The 26,767-nt window shown below is 34.6% G+C and overlaps 1 protein-coding gene across 2 annotated transcripts in view; it reads left to right on the top strand.

Moving 5' to 3' along the window:
• Positions 1-26,767, top strand: part of DIAPH2 (diaphanous related formin 2) — a 982,643-nt gene that overhangs the window by 182,421 nt on the left and 773,455 nt on the right. For both annotated transcript variants that reach the window (XM_045290573.1, XM_045290572.1), the window contains one exon: positions 15,477-15,616. In XM_045290573.1, the coding sequence (XP_045146508.1) occupies positions 15,477-15,616 (140 nt within the window). The remainder of the gene's footprint in view (positions 1-15,476; positions 15,617-26,767) is intronic.

Here is a 26,767-nt window from a genome sequence, read left to right as displayed (position 1 = left end):
CTTTTAGAGATGTGTGTGTGTTTCATTGTTAGCTTATAATAATTTACTGTCTGAAATGTACTTGACATGATACGATAATAACTCATAGAAGGTGAACCATCAGGAAATGTCTTATCTAAAATTATTTTGCAGGAACAGAAATATGAGTTCTCTTATGTTCAGAATTCACAGTATAGGTCTTTAGAGGTAAGAATGCTACCACAGAAACAGATGGTTAGTAATCTATAAAAGTAATGGCATCATATTGGGTAATATTATACTGCTGTTTCTATTGTTATGACCCCTAACTAGAACATGATCTACAAGGCCAGAACACTGTTTGTATTCTTATAAATACCCTCTGATAGCTAGCTACGTATTCAAATACTAGCTTAATATTCTTGGCAGGTTTTCTTTCAAGTTCAACTAGTGCTTTGGGTAAGCAGTATTTTGTGATATTCATTGTATACTCTTTGAGAATTAAAATGGGTTCTCATGGAGCACCAATTTTTCTCAAGGAAAAAGATTCTTGAATAACTATAAATCTATCGCTTATGGAGAAAATAAAAACAAATGCATGAGTTTGTTAGACAAAATCAGTTTTTTGAAGTGAAACAAAAAAAATAAAAATCAACATGCATGTATTCTTAGAGCTTATATATACTCACCTAAATAAATCATTCCTATTTTAAACAGCAATCAGAAGAATATGCCACAAAAATGCGACTTTATTCCAAATATGTCAGTTTATTGCATGAAACTTAAAATTTATAGACTAGCTGATATTATTGTAAGTGGTCACTGGAAATGTTGAAGCACTTTTTAGAGGCTTAGTCACATAAAGTCAAAATAGAATTTTCAGTTTCTTATATTCAAATTGAAATGCCCTTTCCCTCTTTATGTCATCGTTCTTGTCTATAAGACATTCTATCCTGTACATATCTTCTTGCTTGCTTGTAAATGTAAGAACTGCATAGAATTGCTTACCTGGCCTTCTGTTTTCGCTTGCTATATTCTCCTTGGGAATCTTGAATATTGATTTATTAGTACTCACTTTGAGCAAGTGTTGTATATTGGGGCAAGGTTACAGACCAGGGATCAAATCCAAGTTCTACCCTTTACTAATAATGTGACCTTTCTCAAGTTTTGGAAACTTCAGTTTGTTGGTGTGTATGAATATTGCTGCTTTTAGTTATGTTAGGGACCCTCTGCACAAGTCAACAAAATGTTATCACAATAAGCCCTGTCTTTCTTCCATAGTATGTCTGCTGGCATGTGCAAGGCAAAAATTCTGCCATTGTACCAATGCCTCAAATGTAGAAAACCTAGAATGTTATTTATCACTTACCTCAGTGGAACTGCTTATACCCGGAAATCATTAGAGTTCCTCTAATTGCTGAGGACCCCAAGTGGTATAGTGTTTATACATTGGGCTCCTAATGGAAAGGTCGGCAGTTTGAAACCAGCAGCCGCTCAGCAGTATAAAGCTGAGGCTTTCTACTCTTGTAAAGTTACCGTCTCTGAAACCCACAGGGGCACTTTTTTCCTGTCTTGTAGATTCACAATGAGTTGGAATTGACTTGAGGGCCATGAGATTCTAGTTTTATACTAATTGCCCAAAGTACCCTAGTAGTGTGTGTAGTATTGAAGAGTTAGGCTGTTAACTGGAAGGTCAGCACTTTCAAACCACCAGCCACGTAGAGAGCAAAAGAGGAGGCACTTTGCCCTGTAAAAATTTACAGTCTTTGAAACCCACATGTGCAGTTCTACTCTTTCTTTCCTCTGGAGACTCTGTGTGTTGGAATTGAATCCGTGGCAGTGTGTTTGAACCACCTTATTACTTACTGCACAGTCCCCTTTCAATTGATGTTCCAAAGCGGATTAAGTCTATGTCCTAAAAGAATCTCTAATCCAGTTTTACTTTTAGTAGCAAGGTTAACATTAGCTTTTCATATTCTCCATGGCTGTTTTTATAGACTCCAAACATATCCAAACATGTCCATCCTGTCTGCTGTAGGTTCTTATACCTCCTTGCTGAAAGCTTCACTGAAAACCCTATAGAGCACAAATGTATTTTGATATGAACTGGATTTCCACCAATCAGTGTCAACTTTAGGGCAACTGGTTAGATGGTGTTTGTAAATGACACTCTTAAAAAACCTTCTAATAGGTTTTTGTAAGCCTTCTCCTCCCCCTGCGTTAATAAACTTACCTTCATTTACATTTTATCAGGCTTCACTTTTTCAAGGACAGTTCTACTAGACTTCAGTTAGCTCCACTCACCGGTAGAGTGTTGCCATTCTGAAGTGATTACCTTGGCATAGTCAAAGGTAATCTATTCCAGAAACAGGTTATTAACTGGCTTAGAACTTGATATGTCAATTAAACAACAACAACAACAACAACAACGTGATCTCATAAAAGTGTGCGATAAATATTTAAAACGAGACTATTAAAGATGACAGTATGCCTGTGATCAACAGTTCTATGATAAATATAAAAATACAAACAAGCCCTACAGATAGGTTTCTTTTTCACAACCTAAAACCTTTTAGTATCTTCCTAGCAGTTTGTTAAATTTAAACAAAATTGTCTGCTACCACCCCTACTACTACCGACTGTCATTGAATCAATTCCAACTCATGGTGACCTTATAGGAGCGGGTAGAACTACCGCAGTGGGTTTCCCAGAATGAAAATATTTTCTTTTTTGAAAATATTTTTGAGAGAAGAAAAGTCCCATATTTCTCCTACTGAGCTGCTTGTCATTGTTTTGAACTTAGCAGCCCAACAACTAACCATTATGCTCTCAGGGCTCCTCTAGAAACACCTTCTAAAGGAAAAGTTTACTAAGAGTTTACTGTTAAATTATGGTAACACAAAAATAAACTATAAACTATGTCGAAAACTATAAAACATATTAAAACAAAGAAAATACGTATTACATTAAAATTTAAAACCATTAGCACTTAAATTAATAGCATTATTTTTAAATCAAGGAGGATGTATTACTGAACCCAAATCGCACACAATGTGAGTATAATATTTGCAGACACTTTTGAGTTCTCTGTGCCTATAATGACAAAACCAGTAGCTGTGGAGTTGATTGTAACTCATGGCAACCCGATGTTTGAGCTTACCAGTTCTACCATGAGTTTTTTAAATTGAATCTATGACAAAATTTTGTTGAGAATAGTATTTTGTGATGCCATTTGGTCTTTATTGGCTTCATCTGTATTGTTTTTATACTGAGGTCATTGCTCTTTTCATTAGCTTGATAAAATGAACGTAGTACTTCCTGCTAACAGTATGATCTTAAATGCAAATATGAATGCTGAGTTAAGGTGAAAGTGATTGGTTATAAGGGGGTTTATCCAGATAATTGAGTTTATGATTAATTTTACATCCATCCTGAGCTCCAAGCTTTATTGATATACTAGCAAATACTAAACATGGCATGCTCTATTATACCGTAATGTGTACTATATCTTCCAATTAAAATATCACTGTTTGCCTTGGGAGTACATGTACTCATCTTTGATATCTTGCCTGTTCTTCTTCTCCCCCAAACATTTAGGTTGTGTATCCTTCAAACTCTCATAGTACCCAATATCTACTTCTATTATACCGTTTCTCACGTTGTTTAGTACTAGGCTGCTTAATTTGCTCTCATTTCTACCCCTAAAAATATAAACTGTTTCATGGTAGGGGTTATGTATTAGTTTATCTCCCTGTTCCGATCTCCAGCCAATATCATAGGAACTTCGGAAATATGGAGCGCAAATAATCTAATTTAAAAGGCTACCCTAAATACCTTGATTATTCATAGTTTTTTGTTGTTGTTTGTTTCACTTTTTAAAGACGGAAATTAAAACCTGGATAATCATTGTTTGTTTAGAGACTACAATTAAAATTTTATACTTAAAAGAAGAAAAGCTTCTGCATTAGTGTGCACCTAGTGCTGTACTCCGAATCATAGATTTAAAAGGGTTGAACTTTTGAGATTATCTTGTTTCGTGGGTTTAAAAGTTCATTGTTGGGAACATTTTATACAAAAGAAATCATATGTCACAAGAAAATGAATACAAACAATAGATAAGCATGTGAATGCCCTCACTTAAGGGAAACAGAGGTTGTGAAGCTTCCCCTTCTAAGATCTTTTCCTTAGTCCTTAAGGCAGTTCCTAAAGTTTCTCCCTAAACCTCATAGCCCCTCAGAACACAATTGAAAAATAATGGCCTCATTTCCTACATAAAAGGAGGAAATGTTTCTGAAAGTTTCTGACAGTAGAACACTCACCTCTGTATGAGTAATTTAGGTAATGAGAAACTAATCATTTAGTAATCTTAATTCTTTAGGTAATTTTTATAGAAAGTACATATTATCTAATATTAAAATAAAATATATTACAAGTAAAAATTAATTGAGTGCTTATTATATGCCAGGTACTATACAGATAGTAGATAAAAAGAAAGTATTCTATCTGGAACATTCTTTCTTATAACCATCTTGATGGTAGGTACTGTTTTATTCCCATTTTGAATATAGGGGATCGGGCCCAAAAAGTCAAGTAACAACTAAATTCTTATATCCAAATATTAAGGGCAAAGAATATTCTTGAAACTTCTGTCCAATTTCCCTTTTTGTTTTAATCATCCACTGGGATCAAATTTTGCCGCCTTTGAAGAAGGTACCTTCGACAAAATGGATGGACCTTCAGAGCTTGGGTTTTTCTAGCCTTCTGCCAGTTGTTTGCTAGTAAGGTAGTCTCATAGTATTATAGCCTTTCTGGTCAAAATAGCAAAACAGACATACAAAAAAACCAAACTTAAGCTTTAGTAATATCTTGCCCAATTGTTTGTTAAGTTGGGCTGTTAATCACGAGATCAGAAAGTCAAACCCACTGCTGATCCTTGAGTGACAGATTAAGCTATCTGTTCCCTTAAAGCTTTACAGCCTCAGAAACCAAAGAGGGCAGTTCTAGCCTGTCCTACAGGGTCATTTTGAGTAGGGAATTGATAGCAGTTAATTTGTTTAGATTTTCCTCGATTATTCAACTTAGATGAAATTGAATAGCTAGATTCAATAAATTGTTTTGCTATAGTAATATAAGGCATTGTTTTTGTGAGACACACATATGTATGTTTGTCATTGACAAATCTTTTGTGTTTTCTTGCTTTTCCCTCCAAATTTAGATATTTTACTTCAGCAAATTGGCAAGGGATTAAAAAATTCCAAATTGTTCATCTTGGATGATAGCACTTATACAATATTTTCGACAGGTTGGGGGTTGAAAATAATGGAGTAATATTTGTTTTGTGGAAGAAATTTTTGTTTAATTGACAATTTATAACTTCATTACCTACTTAAAATGTAGCTCTTATCTAGGCTGTAGAAAACATTAATAATCTTGAAAAGTATTATTAAACTGGCTTTCTTACATTGCCTAAAGTTAATTTTAAAATTGGATCTACAAAATGGTGACGTTGGGAGAGAAAACATTATGATTAAATATCTTCATAGTTGTTGCCTCAACATAATAAATACTAAAGAAATGTTCACTATTGCTCATTGCTTTACATCATGCAGTTGAAGAAACTGACTACTAAACTTAGTAGCCAGCTCATTGAGCATTATTTTTGATCAAATCCTCCCTAACATTTGAAGTTATTATTTGGACCTATTAATTATAATGATAGCAAGCATATTCTCTCTTCCTCTAGAAATAGATGCTGTAAATATAGTGTAATTACAATAGAGGAAATGTTATGATAATACTTTATAATTTGTCCCAAGGATCCCTTTTGCAGTCTGGTGATCCTATGGATACCTTTTTAACAACATATTTGTAAATGTGAAACACATCGGATTATAGAGACCCAGTTATATTAAAATATACTTTTATATAGATTTTATAAAATGAGACACATGCCAGAGAAACTTATGTGCACAGAAACATCAGTAAACGAATAAACATCAGTCATAGCAGTTTGATGATCGCCAAAAGGTAGAAACAGCTCAAAATTCATTTCAGGTGTGAATGCCAAAATGAACTCTACTATATCTAAAGCATGGAGCAATATCTAGGAACAAACTCTTGATATAGGCAGCAACTTGAATGAGTCCACAAGGCACTAAGCTAAGTGAAAAAACCCGATAACAGATTAAATACTATATAACCTCCTTTAGATGCCATCCGTGAAAATACAAGGTGATAGAAAGGGCAAATAAATGAGTGGTTGCCAATTGTGGACCTTTGGTCTAAGGTCCACGTGGTTTTAAAAGGGGAAGAAGAGGGATGTTGTTTTGATAGGACAATTCTATTTCTTGATTGCTATGTCCATCTGCACATATGATAGGATTACATAGAATTGAATACACACTTATAATGCAAGAAAATTTAAGTAACTCTGAGTAACATAGGTACATTTTATCATTTCAGTATCCTGGTTGTTATATTGTTATATAATTTTGTAAGATGGAAGGAATCCAGGATCTCTCTGCATCATTTTTTATTCTGCGTGATTTTTAAAAACTGTGTACATATTTACCATGATCTCAAAGTAAAGTTCAATTAAAAAATTTTTAGGTGCACCAATATTCACAATGTAAAAATATCCTGTTTTGTTGAAAAGCTCCAAACTCAAACTTTCCACTACTGGAACAGTAAAGTTCGCTTAAAAAAAAAAAAGTCTGCTTGGTGTTTGTAACTTTGCTAGATAGTTGAACTGAAAAGCCGACTTGAAAACACCTGAATGAGTGAAAAGTGAGTCAAGTGTAATGTGTCCCCTCAGACACTAGTTTAACACTTCTGTCTAAGCGCTGTTCTTGCTCAGATAACATATAGTACTTGTGTTGCTGTGTTAAAACATTGAAAATTGTGTTTTCATTTATGTAAAATATTGTAATCTTTTTCTAAAGAAAGTTAGTGATACCAGCAGTAGAACTATGAGGAAAACCAGAACCACAATAGAGTTAGTAAAATAAATCATGGCAAAATTGGAATCAGGAAGCCTCTTCTCTGATATGGCTGCTGAGCACCACATGGCTGAGTCCTTAGCAACAGTTTCGAAATGGAAGATTTGACTAAAGTAACTAATATAGCAAAAGGTGTGAAATTGTTAACTACAACACAAATGACCTAGGTGATCGAGGCACTTGAGAAGTTACTGTTAATATGGATAAATCATCAATAACTCCATGATGATAGCATATCCAAGATAAAGATGTATGAGAAGGCGAAAAGCCCCCACAATGATTGTAAGTTCTGGAAAAATGAATTTATAAATGTAAACTTAGATCTTCTGAACCAATTATTTGGTTTTCTATTAGTTCTTATTTGAATATTATGCTCAGTTCTCAAACTTTTCAGTGTTTGATCATGAATTTGGAACAAATGGAGTTAAGTTACTGAGGTATCATTCTATTTTTTAAATAATGGATGAAGTGGGGGGGTGTATAACTATAATAATTTTTAAGGAGTGTGCATAAATCATCGGAGATGTGCTATAAATGTGGTAGGTGTGGTGAGATATGGAAATTACTGTGATATCTATTGGAGAGCAAGTTGCAAGTGCAGCTCATACTACTCTGGTGTATTGCCTCCATTCATAAGCAAGCAAAATCTTAAGTTTCACATACAGGTTACTGAAAATGACTATGATTTTTTTTCTTCTTCCCAGGTCAAAACCATCTGAATTGGCATTTGATATTAAGAACCTTTGGGTTTCTAGCTACATCAAATTTTATCTTTCATTATTAGGTATATGTAAAAGACATGTCAAATAAAATGTAAACATAAAAGTTATTTCCTTTATCAAGCATTGTGGGCGGTGGGACTAGACGTTTTGCAATTTAATTGATTTACTTGTCATTCACCCATTATTCACCATAGTTGCTTAACATTGTTTTCTAAAAAGGCAAGTTTGGGTAAATTCTAAGTATAGAGTAGACCACATATAGTCTTTTTATATGATAGAGAAACCTTTCACATTGACTGTATATAACATAGATCAGCACATTTTAAATATCATGAAAAGCTTTACTTTTTTTAGGTTGATAAGGGCTATATCCTGTTTATTTATTTATTTAAATTTAGATCATTTTATTGGGAGCTCTTACAACTCTTGTTACAATCCATACATCAGTTGCATCCAACATATTAGTACATATATTCCATCATTCTTTTCTAGGCATTTACTTTCCATTAAGCCATTGGGATCAGTTCCTCTTTTTCCCTCTGCACCCCCCACCCCAAAATGCTTTAATTTTTTAACTAAAAAATGATTTAATGGTGGCTTGACCTATCATTACAGGGGTCTTTCAGAATCTATGTTTGGGAATAAACCTTCTATTTTAAAATATCAGCTTTTTCTTTCAGTAACATGAGAAATTTCTGTACATGTAAGTAATTATTTGCAGTATCTTCTCTCAAAACCTATAAAGTAAATACATGCTTCACAACAGAAGAACAACTTTAGGCATTAAATGTATGTTTAGAGCTTCTTTCTGTGCTTGGCATTTCTAATATAAATATGCTAAGCAAATGATTTAAACATTCGTTCTGTGATATTCTAATTTTCTGTAATCTGATGTATAATATAGTTGAAGCTTCAATAGGTAAAAAATAAGCAATTTCTGCAAAAAGCCTTTTGTTTTCTTTACTTGTACATTTCAGCTAATCATACCTAAGTAAGTCCAGTTATTCAAAGCTTTTTAGAGCAAAGACATATGGCATGTATAAGCAGAAGAATTATGATAGTGTATGTTATTGTATAAAATTCCCCCCCAACCCCCAACAGAGAATTTGGAATATGTTATCTTATTTTGCATATTCCTTTCAGCTTCTGAAGATGCCTTATTTAAAATACTGTGTGTCCAAAGGTAAATAGCAGGTTATGAAGTTATTGCATAACAATAATTTTATGCATGTCTTCTTTTACAGGCCTTGAACTGATCATATATATTATTTTTCAGAGTCCAGAGTGCTAACCATTACACTATGGAACCACTAAATTATTTTTCATGTGACTATTTTCACTGTAAACAGCTTAAAAATTATTGGAAATTTTGTTTTGATTCAATACACTCATTTTTAAAACCTGCAGTCCCACAAGGCCAGGTCTACCTGTAGGGTCGCAACGAGTCAAAATTGACCGGTTAGCAAGGAGTTTGGTGGTTTCTTGTGGGATTTGTTGGTTTTATGTTTTTCTCCTAACTTACTCACATAAATCTAATACTTTCTCAATAGATACCTTTTCCTGATATAAAAATTTTCCAAATAGGATTCCCCACCAAATATAACAGGATATGAATAAGGAGGTAAATTAACGATTGGCCAATTATGTTATGTGTTCTTTTCCTAATTTTACTCCAGCTGCTGATTCAGAAAGTGACTTTTCAATACTGAGTGCATTTAAAGTTATATGAATTTTTAAAGAACAGCCCTCTAAGCTTCTGCAGATATAATTACAAATTTGTTAATCTCTGACATTGTATTTTTCACAGAACTGTAATTATAGGGCAGAAATGCACTTTATTAAAGTAGCCAAAGGAACCTGATTGACTGTACTAGGGTTGATAAATCTGTTAGTAATATTGATGACATTACTGGTTTCATGACAATTACGTTGTTTTTCCTATTTGAAGATGGCAGCAAAGAAAAGACCTGTGTAAAATCAATAATTCTTTTCAGTGTCTTCTGAAAAATACCTTTACAGTTTACAACTATGAAATCTTTACTCTGATTATAATTTAATATATATTTACATTAAAAATGACAAAGCATGTTCGTAACGTCAATCTGAAATCAGAATTGATATCTCCCCTGGAAATTTAAAATGGTCTCTTTAGTATATTTCTTAGCTGGTTTTGATATTAACCACTGTATTAGAGTGAAGAGAATGTGTGATTATTAAGCTAACCCAAGGGAACTTTTGGTTCTTTGTGTACTGTTTTAGAATAATACAAGCACAGTCACACTGACAAGTGTTTCCATATAAATGATTTTCAAATGAAGGAATGGCTTCAACTTAGGAAAGCTTTTTGTTCACCTAGCTTTGCAATATCATGATGTACGTTTATTGCTAACTTTGCCTGTATTATTTTTTAAAGATCAAACGGGCACAGTGGTAATTTTCATTAATCTCATACAGAGCAGCTAATTAAAATTTCCATTATTATCCATCCATTATCTAGTTGTTTCCTTTGTTCAGTATCAGAACAGGATGTTATTAATAAACCATTCTTGTATTCCAGCCCTATTAAATATAGTGAGAATTAGTTTAATCTATTGTGCTGTTTTGTTTTTAGGTGATTTCTTTAATATTATGTTGCTCCATTTGATTATGCCGGAGAGACTTTGACGTTTTATAATAAGGATTTCAGAATTAAACATTTGAAATTTTTTTGTATTCAACATTAGGGAAAAAGTGAAGCGTGGTGGGAAAAAGGAGTGACAAGTGGATCAGACTATTTTTGGTTTAGTCTAGCAACCTCACTAATTACGTGAACTAGGGCAGTCAACTGTGTCTTCAATTTCTGTAATGAGAATATTAAATGGGCTGATCATCAAGTTCTAGTCAAACCTTAACTTATTATATTTTTATAATGTTCAAGCATGAAATTGTTAAACCTGCAGTCATTTTTATCTTGGTAAAAAGTTTTGTTCTACATGATCATATGTTTTGCATTGTTCCATTAGATTGTTTCCTTCTGTTACCCATTGTCAAAGATATTCCTGAATGACATAGTATAAACTTGTTTCTAAACATGGGGGAATAGAGTGGGAAAACGGTTTCATGGGTCCTGATTAGACTAATCACACGGGGGTGGGGGGCAGGGCTTCGAAGAAGGCAACTCAATTTGCTGTGTTTTAGGCATTTAGTCTGCAATGTCTTATTTGATCATCACAAAACAATGAGGGGTAGGAGTTTATCCCTCCTATATAATAGATAGAAATTCATTAGACAGCCTGTCACAGATTCCCCACCATAGGTAAGTCATGGGGCAATGGTTTGAGTCCAGCTGACAAAGTCTTAGATTACTGAAAGCTGACCTGCAGTTGCTGACCTGTAGTTGCATCGGATCAAACCTGCAGGCTGCTAACTGAAATGTCACCAGTTTAACACCCCTAGTGACTCCATACAAAGAAAGATAATGCTGTCTGCTCCCTTAAAGATTTGTGCTTGGAAAACTCTAGAGAACAGTTCTACTCTCTATTACAAGGTTGATCAGCTGGAAGCAACTCCAACCCTAGTAAATGGTATCAGTGTGAGTTGTCCCCAGTATTCCACACACAGCTTCTTTTTGACTCCTGTCTTCAGCCTCCCAGAGCATATGGTAATTGGTAGTCTCAAAAGTATATTATTCTGAAGTAAAAGTAAACTGAACTTTGAAGTTTCAATATATTGAAACTCTCTGGTCAATCCCATATTTATTTCTTCCTTCATTTAAGAAATATATATATCTAGTTCATCCTGTGTGACAGATATTGTATTAAGATCTGGGGATATGAGAATGAACAAATCAGGCAAGATTCCTGTCTTATATTTCAGTGAAGAAGACACACTGAAAAAGTACATTATTAGATAAGATAAATTTAGGTAAAGCTAACATTATAAATAAAAATTTAAATGAGCTGAAACTTGAATGGTGGGAATCCAGCAATGGAGATAAATCAGGGAAAAGGGCAAATACAAAAGGTCATGCAACAGCTTATTAATATATGTATTTATTTTCTTGAAAATGTGCACAGCACAGTATGGACCACTTTAATCATTTCTGCATAGTATTTTAGTGCCACTGAGTACTATTTAAGGTGTGTAGCTTTTCTCACCCTTCTTTTCTGAATTGTTCCTTCCCTATTAACATAAAACCAAAATTCCCTAAGGTTCCTATCATCTAAACTTCCCTGTTGCTTTTGCCCTTTTGATACTATATGGCCTTTAAAAAAAAAGCATAATGCTCAAGGCAGACAGTATTTACTAGTTAAGGTAAACTAGTATTTGGTTTAAATAAGACTTCAGGAGATATGTTTTAATTTAAATTTTAAAGATTATCTGAGGGTAATTTCAGGGATTTGTCAAGTCCCCATAGTTTGAACGTTGGTAGTAATTTAGAATTTGGCATTTTCTTTACTATATTCCTTCTTATGATCAGGATTCTTCTAAGAAATCTTTAATCAGAATGTTAAATGGTAACGAGGCACTATCTTGTACTCCTGGTCTCTTGTACATGCCATACAATCTCTAGCCCTCTCCTTTTTCTGACTCTCCTTCCTTTGTTATGCTAGATTAATAGAGACTAATTGTTGTGCCTTGAATGTTTACTTACAAGCTTTTAAGACCCAGGCATCACACAGCGAACTAGTGGGTAGAACAGAGGCATTAAAATGTTATTAGGCAGTTTAACTGGATATCCCATGAAACTATGACCCTAAACTTATAAATCAGGAAACGAAATCACTTGAGGATTTTGGCTGTAGTAAATAAATTTTAAAAACCCACAACTTTTGCAAGTTCAACTTTTTTCCGGGTACAACTAATTGATAGTAATTACAACAATTTATAGTACAACCCTACCCTTAGCCTATGTGATTTCTGTGTCACTGTTAATTCTAACGTTCCCCTTTCCCATTCCCTCCTGCCCCAATAGCTAATAAACTAATAACCTTTGTTCTCTAAACATATATGTTTTGTCTTTTTTCTATAGGTGAGGTCATACAATATTTATCCTTTTGTGATTGACTTATTTCACAAACCATACATACACCTCCCAGCCCTATCTATATTGTAGTATGTATGGCGATTTCATCTTTCCTACTGGCCAATAATCATTGTTTTTCATTATAAAAAGGACCTTAAAAGAGTTTGTGGGAAAATGGTATTGATAGAGAATGGAATTTCCCCCTAAACCTTTTAAAGCTCCCTCATATAAAAGCATTCTATTTCCCCATTGTGGTATTGATGGGCATTTAAGCTGCTTCTTCCTTTTGTCTATTGTGAATAATGCTGCAGAGAACATTGGTATGTAAATTTCAGAGTCATTCCCTGCTTTTAAGTGAGAATTTCTGTACTGTATGTTAATTTTATTATTACTTTATGAGTAATCAGCACACTGTTTTCCACACTAGCTGTATCATTTTGTATTCCTACCAACAATGGACAAATCTTCCAATATCCCTCCTTATATCCTGCTATCATTTATTGCTTGTTTTTATATGTAAGCCACCTTAGAGGGAATGAAATTGTAGTGGTGAGTTTTTAGGATATTCCTTACTTGTGGAAAATAGATCCATTCTCTACTGAAACACTTTATATTAATATACAAAATGACCTGACTTAGCAAAAATCAAAGTATAATTAAAATTGTCAAATGTATGCTACAAAGACTTCCTTTCTATTGTTTCTTGAGGAACTATAATCTTGGGAGATGGATCTTATGTTTATGCTTTAGTTTTGTTGTGTTTGTATGCTGTTGAGTCCGTTTTAACTCATCCTAACACTGTGGAATAGAGTGGAACTGGCCTCCGTAAAGGCTGCAGTCTATTTTGAAACCGACTGTGAGGTCTTTTCTCCAGTGAAGCTGCTGGTGAATTCAAACTTACTTCTGGGTAGAAGCCGAGTCCTTAACCATTGGACCACCAGGCCTCCTTAAAAAAGCTAGATCAACGTGAAAATGATTCTCTGCTGATGTTTTTTCTTACTGTGACATCTATGTGGTGATTCCTGAACATTTGCTATTTCTCCTGAGTAAGAAAACACACACATTCCAGGCAATAAAAGTATGAACTTGTATTCCTTGTTCTGTAATTGTTTTGCACAAAATCCACAAGCACACACTGTTTTAACGAGGACGCAGTATTTCAGACATTGTGTTAGGCACTAAGCATACATGAAATTCACATCTAGAAGAGATTTTCTACCATAGTATTTAAGTGTTACATTAGTGAACATTGCTACTGTTCCGCAGGGAAATAGAGATTCCTACCTGTTATAAGAAATTATCCAGCTTTAGTTATTTGCCATTTAATGTTTTTTTAACATTGAAGATTAATAATGACTGACAATTTCTATTTTGAAAATTCTTCCCAATAAAATGCCAAATAATATGAACCCCTGGAGAATACACTTCACATTATCAGCACAATGATTTTTGTTTGTTTGTTTTTGCAATTTAACGACATGTAAACATGTGACAAAAGCTTTAAAAAGTAAATTAAAAAGAGCTATATACTATCTTACTTAACAGAAAGTGAATGCAATTTGTATAAATTTAGAAAACAGACTCAGGATACAGTCTGTGAGATATATTTATACCCAAGTTAAGGGACGGTTATAATACTTTTTGTCTAGAACCCAAAACTATGAGTTATTTGTATAGTGAATTTGTTGATGCTTTATTCTTGCATGTCCCACAAATTATTTACATAGTTTTATCAAGGAGACAAGATACGGAGCTAGGATGAGATAATGAGTTCTAAAAATAATTACAGGTGTATAGGAAATTAGGAGCCCTGGCTGTAGGGCTACAAATCCCGCCAGGGGGTTTTGCTATGAGTCTGCATTGACTCGATGGCAGTGAGATAATATTAGAAATCAAACTAAAACCAAATTATTCTCAGATAGATTAAAAGATCAGAAGCCCTATAGGCAGTTCTATTCTATCTTATAGGGTTGCTATGAGTTGGAATTGACTCAGCATCGCACAACAGAAAACTGGTGGTGCAGTGGTGCAATGTGAGACAGCTACCCCAAAGTTCTGCAGTTTGCACCTACCAGCTGTTCCAAGGAAGAAAGATGTAGGAGTTGGTGTCCTCAAAGATAAACAGCCTTGTAAAACATGTGAGACTGTTTGGCCGTGTCTTCTAGCGTCCCTATGAGTTGGGGCAGACTTGTTGGCGCTAGATGCATTAGCAGATGACTGCATTTAATGGCCTTTAATAGTTAATCCATAGCAATGGAGTAATGTAGTTAGGAACTAGGGCATACTTTGGACTGATTTGATTAACTGACATGCTAATTGGACACATTGTGTTTTATTTTAGCAAATCTTTTAACTTGTTTTTTCTTGAATTGGCTGGTACTCTGAGAAATTTCAGCAGCTTTGAGTTATGTTGTCTTTTGTAGAATACAAATATCTTAATGAGAAACATTAATAAGATGATTCTTAAAAGATCCTCCTGTGAGTTATGGAGGATCCGTTGATGATAATCCTGATGCCAAGGATGTTTAAGCCCCTCTGTTATCGACATTTTATGCAGTTCGAGTCCATGGTGTATGCATTTCAAGTCATAAGCACCAGCAGTATATTTTTTATTTTTATTGAGGGTGAGGAGAGTGTTCCAATATGCAAAATTTAAGAGATTCCATTTGTTAGTCAATCATTATAAGTGCATTTTGTATGTTTTCTGATATAGTAAATATATATCAGATACATTCTTTTATTTTTAAAGCTTTTTAAAAACCTGTTTTATTTAATAGTATTATTCTTTTATAGGGCGGACTGAAAAACAGCAAACATGAGTGTACCCTGTCTTCCCAAGAATATGTTCATGAATTAAGGTCTGGTATTACAGATGAGAAACTTCTGAATTGTCTAGAATCCTTGAGGGTTTCTTTAACCAGCAATCCTGTCAGGTAAGAACTTACTAGCTTTTTGTTATGATTAATACAATGATATCATATGTAATTACTTGGAAATAAAATCAGCAGCTTGTAAATCTCAAAATTTTAAAAAAGGAATGGACTTATTCGTAGTGATTTTTAAAAATTCATATTATCTAATATATCTGGTGTGAGGACTGTAAGCATATTTTCTGGCTCTATTTGAAACTCAGAAGGTGATCCTGATGGACAGATGGACTGAACTTTTGGAGACATTACCACCAAGGAGGTGAAAACATTCCAGAATAGATAAATTTGGTATAGAAAAAATACTGGAAGAGTTGAAAATTAACTATCACTGATGTGGACACTTCTTTTTTGTAATATAGAAAATAGATGCAGTCAGGGAGCCAGCAAGGAAACAAACAAACAAAAAAGTGACCTGGCCTGGCGTTGTCATGGTTTTTATGTTAGAGTTATTTTACACATTTGGTGTTAGTCCATTATTATCATTGTGATTTTTTGCTAATGTACTAATCGAATATTTTAAAGATAGGATTTGCTTGATTCAAATGTATTAAAGGCAATAATTAATTAATTTAAATGGGCAAGTGTTTAGTTTTTTATTTCCGTGGTGCTTTTTTCTTTAATATTAAATTATAAAAACAAAATGGAAATTCACTATGAAAAAGCTGAGGTTGATTCATAGAAAACTTGTAGGACTGATTAGAACTACCCCTGTGAGTTTCCAGGGCTGTAAATTTTATCGGGGTGGCTTCGATCTGCTGGTCCTGGGGTTAGCAGCTCAAAAAGTAAGCCCACTTCACCAAGGTTCCTTATGTAAAATTGCAATAATGCTTAAATAAATACTACATATTTTTGTTGAAGCATCTTCAAAATATGTTTTTGCTAAAGTGAGAACACATTCACTGATTATTTCAGGTACAATTCCATCAGACTTGGATGAAATTATTGTTGCTGTATGGTACCTAGATGCTAGGTTTTTTGAAGTTTTGTTTTTGTGTAGTCTACAGTGCTAAATACTTTTGGGTTTTTCTGCAGAAGTTAGTTATTAGGCAAGCGAAAGCAAATAGTCATTTTAAGAATATTAATCCAAGTTTAACCAAAATATATCCATTAAAATCCTTTTACAAATCTTAACTATTTTGTGTGATTTTTTTTCTAAAATCAGTTGGAAAATCTTTTGTAATATCCTTGAGAATTAATAGTTCTTCTTGCCCAGAATAAATTTTTCTTTATATGCTGTAATGACATAATTTACTTTATAGTATATTAACTATATGAAATTTTAAAATGATCATCAAAGTAAGCTCTCATCTCTACATAGTCACTAATAGATGGTGTTTTTCAAGGCTCTAGGTTTCTTACATTAGAGAAAAGAATACAGTATAGGTGTATCATATATGTGAGATACATGTATATATATATATACACACACACATACACACACAGATAATTAAGTAATAAAAACCTCATTGTCTTGATTGCATCTGAAAATGATAGGCAGAAACAGAAAATTACTCAAATACATCATTGTCAAATTAAACTCAGTGTATAGGCTCTTTGTCATTCTTTATAAAAAACAACTTATTGCCAATTCTTGTTTAAAACCTGGGAAACTTAGACTTAACTTGTCTTCCAAAAAATCCCACAAAACCAAGTTTTTGAAAATGCAAATTGAAAGTTTACAATAAACCTATTGCCTCAGTTATCAAGCGTCTTTGAAAATTCTTGTTTTCATAAACATGAAATTTGAGCTACTATTGAACAATTTGCTTTCCTAGGGAAAATTATCTTGCAAGAGAGGTGATGAGGAACTTATTTCTTCCAGAGAATTGAGCTGTGGAAAGAAATGGTCTAGAATGCACATAATGGCACTTAGAAAAATGTAGTAGCCCTTAAATTAAAGCAATTGTGTTTGAATTTTACTCTCTGTCAGTCTTGTAATGACTTGATTTAGTCCAATAAGCAGTTGGATGAGTCTCCATTCCCCCTCCCCCCCACCGCCCTCAACTCTGTGCTCTGCATGATATGCCTCCAGAATTTGAGGCTGGAGATGGAGTTTGTTTGGGAGACTAAACTGCCTTTGTGCCACGGAACTGACACCTTGAGATTTGTACATTCAAATTTATGACTGAAGACCAACCTAAATCCCATCCTCTGAGGAGAAATGGTCATTTCCTCTATATTCCCTGCATGGCTTTAAACTTAAAAAAAAAAGAAAGAAAGAAAAAGAAAAAAAAACCACTTTAATTATGTCTGCCTGCCTCCAAGCTCATTTTATTATACTGAATAGAACCTCCTGCCAATACTGGGCTGCAGTGACAAAATAGTAACTGCCCGTAGGAATAGTTAGTTATATGGTGAGTGGAAGTCAACAAATCTATTAGAAAACAGTTGATGGGTAAATCTTATATTTCATATTTTCTATTGGTTAGTAATTGCTGATTTTAAAAATTTGTATTTAAACACCTTCCTGGAGTTAAATTTTTGTTTAGTCTGAGAATGACATGGGCAATACTCCCCTTTCGCTCCTATCCTGCCTCATCTGCAATTTAAAACTCTGAGGGTAAAATGGAAAGCCTGGAGAAATAATATCCACTGTTTAGCACAGGTACACTGAAGGTTGAGGAACCTGATAATCATAATTGAGGTTTATATTCCACATAATGTTGTTTGTCCATAGCTCAAAGGAAATATATGCATTTTTATTAAAGTTGATGCTAAACAAACATAAAAATGTTTCCATGCTAAAGCTAATACTGTTGTCATAATTATTAGTAGTTATTTGTGTACTTTTTCCTACTAAATTTGGGGTTTATTTTGGCACAATGTGAAAAGTAGCGATTTTAAGTTTCTTTTTCTGATTTCTGTAAACCCCAGAATTTATTTTCATTCATTGAACTATTCATGAATGTTTATTGCTTGGAGTCAAATGTTAATTACCTTCATCCCTTGGAAATATTTTAAATTCAGTTGAATTTGAGATGCTTATTAAAAATGCTAGTTAACCGTTTAAAGAAATGATAGTTAATCCTTTTTATATGCAGCACTTATTGTTTATCAGAAATGCTTTTGAGAGTGTTTGTGGGTTTTTGTTTTCTTGTCATGACTTGTTTAATGTCTTCGGCTCACTTCTCTCTCTTGAAATTCAGACTTCATCTCTAAATGTTTTCCAAGCATCTTTAAAAACATATAATAATAAGCAGAAAGGCATTTGCTGTTTAATATCTCCCATATAAAAAAGAACATTAAACACACACACTGCTAGATATCATTGTTATTATTATTCCTGTTTTATAGATGTGGAACCTTAGTCTCAGAGAGAGTAAATCGTTTTCTTAAATTAAGGCTATGCAGAACTAGTAAGGGATAAAGCTACAGTTCTTGCTTAGGCTGTGTTTTCATGAGCCTGGACCCTTAACCATTACATGTTACTACATTACAATAGGACAATGTATTGTGCTGCTGGTGGTGGTGGTTTTCTTTAATCTTTAACGCTTATCAGCAGCTGTTCTTTCATTAAAATGTATCTGATTTAGAAATAAACCCGAAATTGAAATCTTAGAACAAAAACTATATAATGAAGACATTGTAAATAAATCTCAGGCTAAGAAAAATATGTTGTTGTAATTATGAAAACTTAGCCCTATAAAAAAGTCGACACTATAACATCCTTGGACCTACGTTTTCACTGCTTAAAACAGTTTCTTTTTTACTCTAAAGACATCCATTTGTTTTTTGAAGTCTTACCATTTTAAGAATATAAATCTTTGCATTTTTTCAAATAAAGTAGTACTTCTAGGTATAGTTGGTCTTCTTTGGCCTGTCTATTGGTGATGATAACTCTTAATAATTCAAATGTCAAATATATACTATTTATTCCAATTTTGTATCACATCGTTATGATATATTTTTTTACTTTATGAATCAATTTCCTTTGTTTAATATTAAATTGAAGGAGTTCATTAAGTGCACTTATCATTTTGTGCTCTTAAAAAATTATAATGAAACTATATACAACAAAACACATGAATTGAATTTCTAAATGTGTAATATGGTGACACTGATACTATTCTTAAAGTTTGTCATTTCTCTCCCTATCTCTTCCCAGATGAGTCTATCACCATTGATGTATATCTATTGCACCATTAAAAACAAACAAACAAAAAACACAACCCTCTTTCCTGCTTAGGTTATTTTCTAAAAACATGTGTATGTATTTGTTTAGTATACATGAGATTATATACGGTATTTGTCTTTTTGTGACTATTTGGTTCAGTATCATTGTTTTCAAGTTTCATTTGTTTTCTGTCATGTATAAGGACTTCCTGTCGCTTTACATTTCAGTAGTATTTTCTATGTGTTTATATAGTTATATTGTGTTTATATATTCATCTTTTGGCGGATATTCCATTGGTTTCTACTTTTTAATTTTAAAAATTACTGCAACCAATATTGGTGGTTATGTGTCTTGTTATCACAGATGTTTTAGCTTTAGGTTTAGGAATCAAAGAGTTCCTGGGCTATGTGGTAATTTGAAGTTTAATTTTCTGAAGACCTGCTAAATGGTTTTCTCCAGTGGTTTTTACCCTTCACGTTTCTACCAGCAAAGGCTGAGCATTCCTGTTTCTCCACAACCTTACCTATTTTTCATTTTTATTTATTATTTTTAAATTTATGTAACATTATATATATTTGTTTCATATTTATTATTGTTGTTTTCTGAAATGTGTTTTTTGCTATTATTTTTAATCTTTGCGATTCTAATGGGGTTTGAGAGTGCATCACATTGTGATTTGGATTTGGGGGCATAGTGGGATACACATCAGGCTGTTACCTGAAAGGTTGGAAGTTTGAAACCACCAGTGGTTTGAAAACTCCAGCTGCTTTTTCTAGCTGCTTCGAGGGGGCTGTTTTATTCTACTCTGTTCTATAGGGTAATCATGAGTCCAAATCGGCTTGTTGGCAGTTAGTTTAATTTGAGAGAAAATGGGTAGTGAAAATGAGCCTTGGTGTGATGTCCTCTAAGTTTTGGATTTCTTACTACAAGAAAGACTAAGTTATATTTAGTCTTCAGAAAATATTTATACTTTCAGAAACCCCATGGAGGGGCTGCTCATAGTTCATTTGATGGCAGTGAGTTTTTTTGGTAATGGCTAATAAACAAGGCCCTAGTGGTTCAATGGTTTTGCACTTGGCTGCTAACTCAGAAATTGGCAGTCAGTTTGAACTGAGAAGTTGGCAGATACGTCTATTAGAGGAAATATCTGGCAATCCAGTAAAGTTCACAGCCTAGAAAACCATATGTGGCAGTTTTCTGCATCACAATGAGTCACATTGATTTGAAAATCAATAACACAGTAACAGCAACAGTGACTAAGGATGTTGAACACCTTTTCATATACTTAATGGCCACTTAAATATCTCCTTTGGTCAAATGATTGTTCAAATGATCTGCCCAGTTTTTTTCTTGAATAGTCTGTTGTTTTGTTATGTGGTTTGGTTTTCCACATCAGATAGGTACATTATGAAGAAGGCATAGCTAAAATACACCTCACTGTCCATATGGAAATACCCCTGGTGACATAGTGGTTTAAGCAGTGCTAACTGAAAGGTTGGTTGTTAGAATCCATCAGCTGGTCTTTGGTAGGTGAGACCCTGCTTTGGTAAAGATTTACAGCCTTGGAAACTGGATATGGCAGTTTTAGTATGTCTTGTAGGGCTGCTATGAGTTGTCATTTACTCAGTGATAGTGGGTCTTTGTCCATATAGAGCTAACATTCTAGTAAGGATAGCCAGACAATTATTTTAAGTATGTATATAATGACAGGTGATGATGCATGTTATGGTGTATGGTATGGTGGCTATATGGACAGAGGAGGCCTCTCCGCCTTGAAGGGCATTTAAGCCAATGTCAAAAGGCAGTGTGGAAGTTTGCTATACATAATTAACTTGAGCAATAGGAAAGAGTAACTACGAAAGCTGGGACAATGCTCCAGGAATGTTAAGAAAAGGGTGTCAGTAATGTGTAGATTTGTGGGTCATTGTAAAGACTTTGGCTTTTACTATGAGTGAGATGGGAAATTGTTAGATGAGTTTGAGCAAAGACATTGCTTGGCCTGACTTTCATTTTAAAAGGGGCACTCTAAGTAGAAACAAGGTCATGTTAAACATTGTAATAAGAGGGCTGGAAATCCCACTAGAGGACTCAAAGGTGCCATACAGCGATACCACACGCTCATTTGCCATCCCATCATAGTCCTAGGACAGCCTGTTTTCGTTATGAGCCTCCATCCTCAATTTAGCAGCAGAAATCCATGACTCATCATTCTCATGATCAACTTCAAAAGTGTGTTTTCCGTGAGTCTTTTTCTTTTCCTGCTATTAACTTTTGAAACTTCTCTGTGTTACCGAGATCAAATGGGGGAGACCCTGTTTGGCAAAATTTGTCATGCCATGCTCCCCAGCCTTCTGGCCATACCATGCAGGCCCATAATGCATTTGGCTTTACCGTTCAGAAAGGACAGTGCGGCAGGATGGTTTGGTCCAGGCTTTGTCCATTTAGGCCTGTTCCCTCAGAAGCTGGCTGTGGGTTATGAACTTGTCCTACACCAGCCAATACAGTAACTTCAATAAAACAAGAGGGAAAGTTCTTGCATAGAATACACCTTGAAGTCAAGAATTACATCTTTTTTTTCATCCAATATATTTAGATTTGGCATTATTTCTTGTGCCATGCCATTAAAGTTTAAATAAATGAGGAAACCTCGTCCAATTGCTTGCATGAAGTACCTTGAGTGGTGTGTGTGTGTGTGTGTGTGTGTATGCATCATTTTGAAAAGAGGAGAAAAAACCAAACATAACAAGTGACACCAGTGACCTGCTTTATCCTCTTGACCAGCGGTTCTAAACCTGTGGTTTGCGACCCCTTTGGGGCTTGAATGACCCTTTCACAGGGTTCACCCGATTCATAACAGTTATGAAGTAGCAATGAAAATAATTTTATGGTTGGGGGGGTCACCACAACAAGAGGAACTGCATTAAAGGGTCGTGGCATTAGGAAGGTTGAGAACCGCTGTTCTTGAGTGTTCTGAGGATTCTTAGCTTCATCTAGCAAACTACCTTTAAACACTGATCTCTCCTTGTTTTTTTTCTACTATTTGACTAATTCTCTGTAAATCTGTCTTCCTCCTCCGCTCTGGCAATGGGGTTACATTTGTAGTAGACCCCTCAAGAAATTAAATAAAAAATAAAGAACGAGAAAGAGATGGTAGTGGTGGATCGTAGTGTTTGTCCGTCTGGAAGTTCAGTGCAACACTTTTCCTTCTGGAGGTCTTACAATGAAGTCTTAGCATGATTTTCTTCTTATTATTTATTTAAAAATTTAAGACAACTTCTTAAGGCCTATAGTAAAGAAACTCATGGAAAGTTGGTAATCCACAGTTTCTATTAAACATTCTCCAGCAGCGTCCTTTCGTAATATTATAGGAAACCATGAGCTTCAAATTCATATGGTATTTAAATAGATGAGAAAGGCTCTGTAAAAGTTATTAAATTATATTATTCCTGGCTAAAGGCATCTATATATATATATATATTTTTTCAATATTGATTATTTTTTATTTAAAAAAAAATCATTTTATTAGGGGCTCATACAAGTCTCGTCACAATCCATACATACATCAATTGTGTAAAGCGCATTTGTACATTCATTGCCCTCATCATTCTCAAAACATTTCCTCTCCACTTAAGACCCCGGCATTAGGTCCTCATTTTTCCCCTCCCTCCCCACTCTCCCCTCCCTCATGAGCCCTTGATAATTTATAAATTGTTATTTTGTCATATCTTCCCCTGTCCGACGTCTCATCTACTTTTCTGTTTTCCATCCCCCAGGGAGGAGGTAGCATATAGTTCCTTGTAATCGGTTCCCTCTTTCCAACCCACTCTCCCTCTTCCCTCCCAGTATCACCACTCACACCACTGGTCCTGTAGGGATCATCCGCCTAGGATTCCCTGTATTTCCAGTTCCTATCTGTACCAGTGTACATCCTATGGTCTAGCCAGACTTGCAAGGTACAATTTGGATCATGATAGTGGAGGCGGGGAGGAAACATTTAGGAACTAGAGGAAAGTTGTATTTTTCATCGTTGCTACATCGCACCCTGACTGGCTTGTCTCCTCCCCGAGATCCCTCTGCAAGGCGATCTCCAGTGGCCTACTAATGGGCTTTGGATCTCCACTCCGCACTCCCCCCATCATTCACTATGGTAAGATTTTTTGTTCTGATGATGCCTTATTCCTGACCCCTTCGACACCTCATGATTGCATAGGCTGGTGTGCTTCTTCCACGTGGGCTTTGTTGCTTCTGAGCTTGACGGCCGCTTGTTTACCTTCAAGCTAAAGGCATATATTTTAAAAATCTCTTCTAGAAGACATTGTTAACTAGCATGTCCCAAATCACTCTCTTCCTGCACATCCTTCAGCAATTATTTTTTCTATGTATACTCACCTGTTCTCTATAATAATTTCATGCATACATATCCTTTTCTCATTTATATTTTAGGCTCCTATCTCAGGGAAGGACCACTCTCCCCTCTTGTTTGTTGCAAGATACCTGGTACTGTGTAATTTATATGCATTAATATGTGATTTGATGCTGCTATTGACCCAACATCAATATCAGCTTATGCATCCAATGTCTAGAATACTGAGAATGAATTTGTGTCAATCTGGCACTATCATGTGGCCATGCATTTTGAGATATAGTCAAAGAACCAGAATGAAGCTCCTCTCAGGAAGGAAATCTATTGGTTTGATTTAAACTATATGCGCTACAGACAACACAACATGGTTTACACAATAGTCCTTTAACTGTTGCATGATGTATTAATGAATTAAATGGTTACAGCTCTATTTGAACACCCTAAAATCCCATGTGTTTTGACTGTAAAATAAATCCCTATCGGCTATCAAAAATTGCATTTGATTTTTTGCATACCATGGCCTGTGTGTGATTTAGAATGTGGAATATGTTACTTTCAGGTTTTTTCCCTCATGTTCCTTAATAAAAGGAAGCAATGCTTACTGAGAAATGGCCAAAGATTTTGGACAATTTTATTCCCAGACAACCCATTATAGGATATGCAGGTAGTTTGTAATACATTTTATGAAGATCTAAAGAAATATGAAGCAATAAATCATCGCCACTAAGTTTTTCCAACACATGACAAGAAATATAGCAAATGCTGATTTGAAGCATAGCATCACAGAGTTGTGATTGTGTGGATTCCTTTCAGAGTTGTTGCTGAAATTGCCTTATATCTTCGGTGTATTTTCGCCCACTAGGAAACGGTTTTTTTCTCTTCTGCTTGGAATACAGATATCTGCCAAGCACATGGTGGATGTTGTCTTTCTTTCCTGTGTTTCCAAGCAGGTGAAAACATATCTGTTAGAGTTTGTAAATATGCATTTATTTGCGTTGCTTTTGGAATACATGCTCTTACTTGGTGTTTCCCTTTCCTTTATGCTTAAGCATATTCCTTGAAAGCACTAACAAATATACATTTTAACATGATCATTACGATGAAAATAACTGACTCTTGACAACAATACTAATTAGGAATAGAAAATAATTTCTGAATTATGACTGTTAATAACTGTGGAGCTTGAAAATCACTCCTATTTTCAATATTTACAGAGTTAATCTAAAGACAGCTGTAGATAAATAATCTTAGGACTTTTTACAGGGACTCTCTGGGAAAATTTGAATAATGGGAATACTTTTGTGATGCAGAAATATGAACAGGACTTAACATTGTGAGCACATCTCATAAGAGAATTATCACCAGTATTACTAAGGCTGGGTTGTCTAATATTTGGTATTTTAAATGTATTTGCTTTAGCTTTCTAATGCATAAATCATTTTAGAAGACCACTAGTACATTTATCTGCAGAATAGAAAACCATTCAATTTATTTCAAGTATGTAAATTTATATGCTTTTTAAAATGAATCTTGGGCAACAATTTGTATTAACATCCACCATGTCCAACCTCATTTGACTAAGTTGGCACTGTGAATATTGAGTCACTTCAAAATTTTCATGATGAATATTACAAAACACAATTTTGTCTTGTGGTAGATCCCATTTGTTCCTGCAAGTGCAATCAAGCTTTACCTATGTGTGTTACATACATTTTCAAAAGATTGGAAACATACTTATCCAAGTTTGAAGTATTGCTTTAGTTGGAGAAAATGTTAAAGACATTTAGAGCAAATGGTAGCTCAGCTTCTGTGTTGGCGTTTCTTTTATTATTGCGTGGCATTTACAAGCTCTACAAAGGCAATGCATATTTTCAGTTAAATGATGTGCTTACAATTAGAAAATCATTCTATATAGTCATCCAAAATAATTAGAACTGCCTTACTTGACAACTGATTATAAAGGTACCATATATGCTTATGTATAAGGCAACCCGAATATCAGCCATGGCACCTAATTTTACCACAAAAACTGCATTAAAAATGTGCTGAAAAACTTGGCTTATGCATGAGTATATACGGTCTATATAATTTAGCAACAGGATCTAGGCATATTATTTAAATTTATTTCTTTTTTAAAAATCAATTCATTGGGGCTCATACAACTCTTATCACAATCCACACATACATCAATTGTGTAAAGCACACTTATACATTCGTTGCCCTCATCATTCTCAAAACTTGCTTTCTGCTTGGATTCTTGGAATCAGCTCCTCATTTTCCTTTTTCCCCTCCCCCTCCCTCCCCTCTCCCTCATGAGCCCTTGATAATTTATAAATTGTTATTTTGTCATATCTTCCCCTGTCCGACGTCTCATCTACTTTTCTGTTTTCCATCCCCCAGGGAGGAGGTAGCATATAGTTCCTTGTAATCGGTTCCCTCTTTCCAACCCACTCTCCCTCTTCCCTCCCAGTATCACCACTCACACCACTGGTCCTGTAGGGATCATCCGCCTAGGATTCCCTGTATTTCCAGTTCCTATCTGTACCAGTGTACATCCTATGGTCTAGCCAGACTTGCAAGGTACAATTTGGATCATGATAGTGGAGGCGGGGAGGAAACATTTAGGAACTAGAGGAAAGTTGTATTTTTCATCGTTGCTACATCGCACCCTGACTGG

The sequence above is a fragment of the Echinops telfairi genome, unplaced genomic scaffold (genome assembly GCF_000313985.2).
Source record: "Echinops telfairi isolate 266 unplaced genomic scaffold, ASM31398v2 ScPeMD7_44;HRSCAF=162, whole genome shotgun sequence".
Classification (NCBI taxonomy): Eukaryota; Metazoa; Chordata; class Mammalia; order Afrosoricida; family Tenrecidae; genus Echinops; species Echinops telfairi.
The sequence above is the reverse complement of the archived record's forward strand: the minus strand, read 5'-3'. Positions and strand labels throughout refer to the sequence as shown.